Genomic DNA, 745 nt, shown 5'->3' with positions numbered 1-745 from the left:
TTTCATGCGTTGTTTTGCACATTTTTGTGTGCCTTCCTTTTGGTTTCATGGCGTGCAATGTCTCAAGAAGTTGGTAGGCAACCTATTGTGTCATGTAGTTTATTAGGATATGAGCTTTGTTGTATAATATTTAAATGTTTGTTTGATATTGCATGCAGAGGATCAGAAGGAGTTTGATTATAATGAAGAGGGAAAGAGAGGGCCTTCCCATTGGGGAGATCTTAAGAGAGAGTGGCATAGCTGCAAGGCTGGGCTAATGCAATCTCCCATTGATCTATTGCACGAGCGAGTTCGAATTGTACCCCATTTTACGAACCTCAAGACCGAGTATAAGCCTTCTAATGCAACTCTTAAGAACCGAGGCCATGATATTATGGTAATTGTTGTAATGTCAACTTTGCTTATAATTATGTTTAAACAAAACCCTTTTGAGTATGGATTGTGATGGTTATTGTAGTTGAAATGGGGTGAAGGGGCTGGCTATATGGAAGTTAATGGAACTCGCTACTTTCTTAAGCAATTCCATTGGCATTCGCCCTCTGAGCATACAATCAATGGCAGAAGATTTGCTTTAGAAGCCCATTTGGTGCACCAAAGCCCAACAGGAAGTGTTGCTGTCATTGGTGTTCTCTACAAAATTGGACGACCTGACTATTTCTTGTCCAAGGTAAATGTTCAAATATCAATTTTTGAAGATGAGACTGATTAAGATTGTTATGTTCTAAATTTAACACTTTTTTTTTTT

At 38.4% G+C, this 745-nt stretch overlaps 1 protein-coding gene across 1 annotated transcript; it reads left to right on the top strand.

Moving 5' to 3' along the window:
- The first annotated feature begins 6 nt into the window (after window positions 1-6).
- On the top strand, window positions 7-709 carry LOC111787078 (alpha carbonic anhydrase 2-like). The gene is made up of 3 exons (XM_023667225.1): window positions 7-73; window positions 159-376; window positions 458-709. Exons 1-3 carry the CDS (start codon window positions 58-60, stop codon window positions 707-709), a joined length of 486 nt encoding a protein of 161 aa, XP_023522993.1. The 5' UTR covers window positions 7-57.
- The last annotated feature ends 36 nt before the right edge of the window (window positions 710-745 follow it).

This window comes from Cucurbita pepo, unplaced genomic scaffold (genome assembly GCF_002806865.2).
Source record: "Cucurbita pepo subsp. pepo cultivar mu-cu-16 unplaced genomic scaffold, ASM280686v2 Cp4.1_scaffold004909, whole genome shotgun sequence".
In the NCBI taxonomy this organism is placed as follows: domain Eukaryota; kingdom Viridiplantae; phylum Streptophyta; class Magnoliopsida; order Cucurbitales; family Cucurbitaceae; genus Cucurbita; species Cucurbita pepo.
The sequence above is the reverse complement of the archived record's forward strand: the minus strand, read 5'-3'. Positions and strand labels throughout refer to the sequence as shown.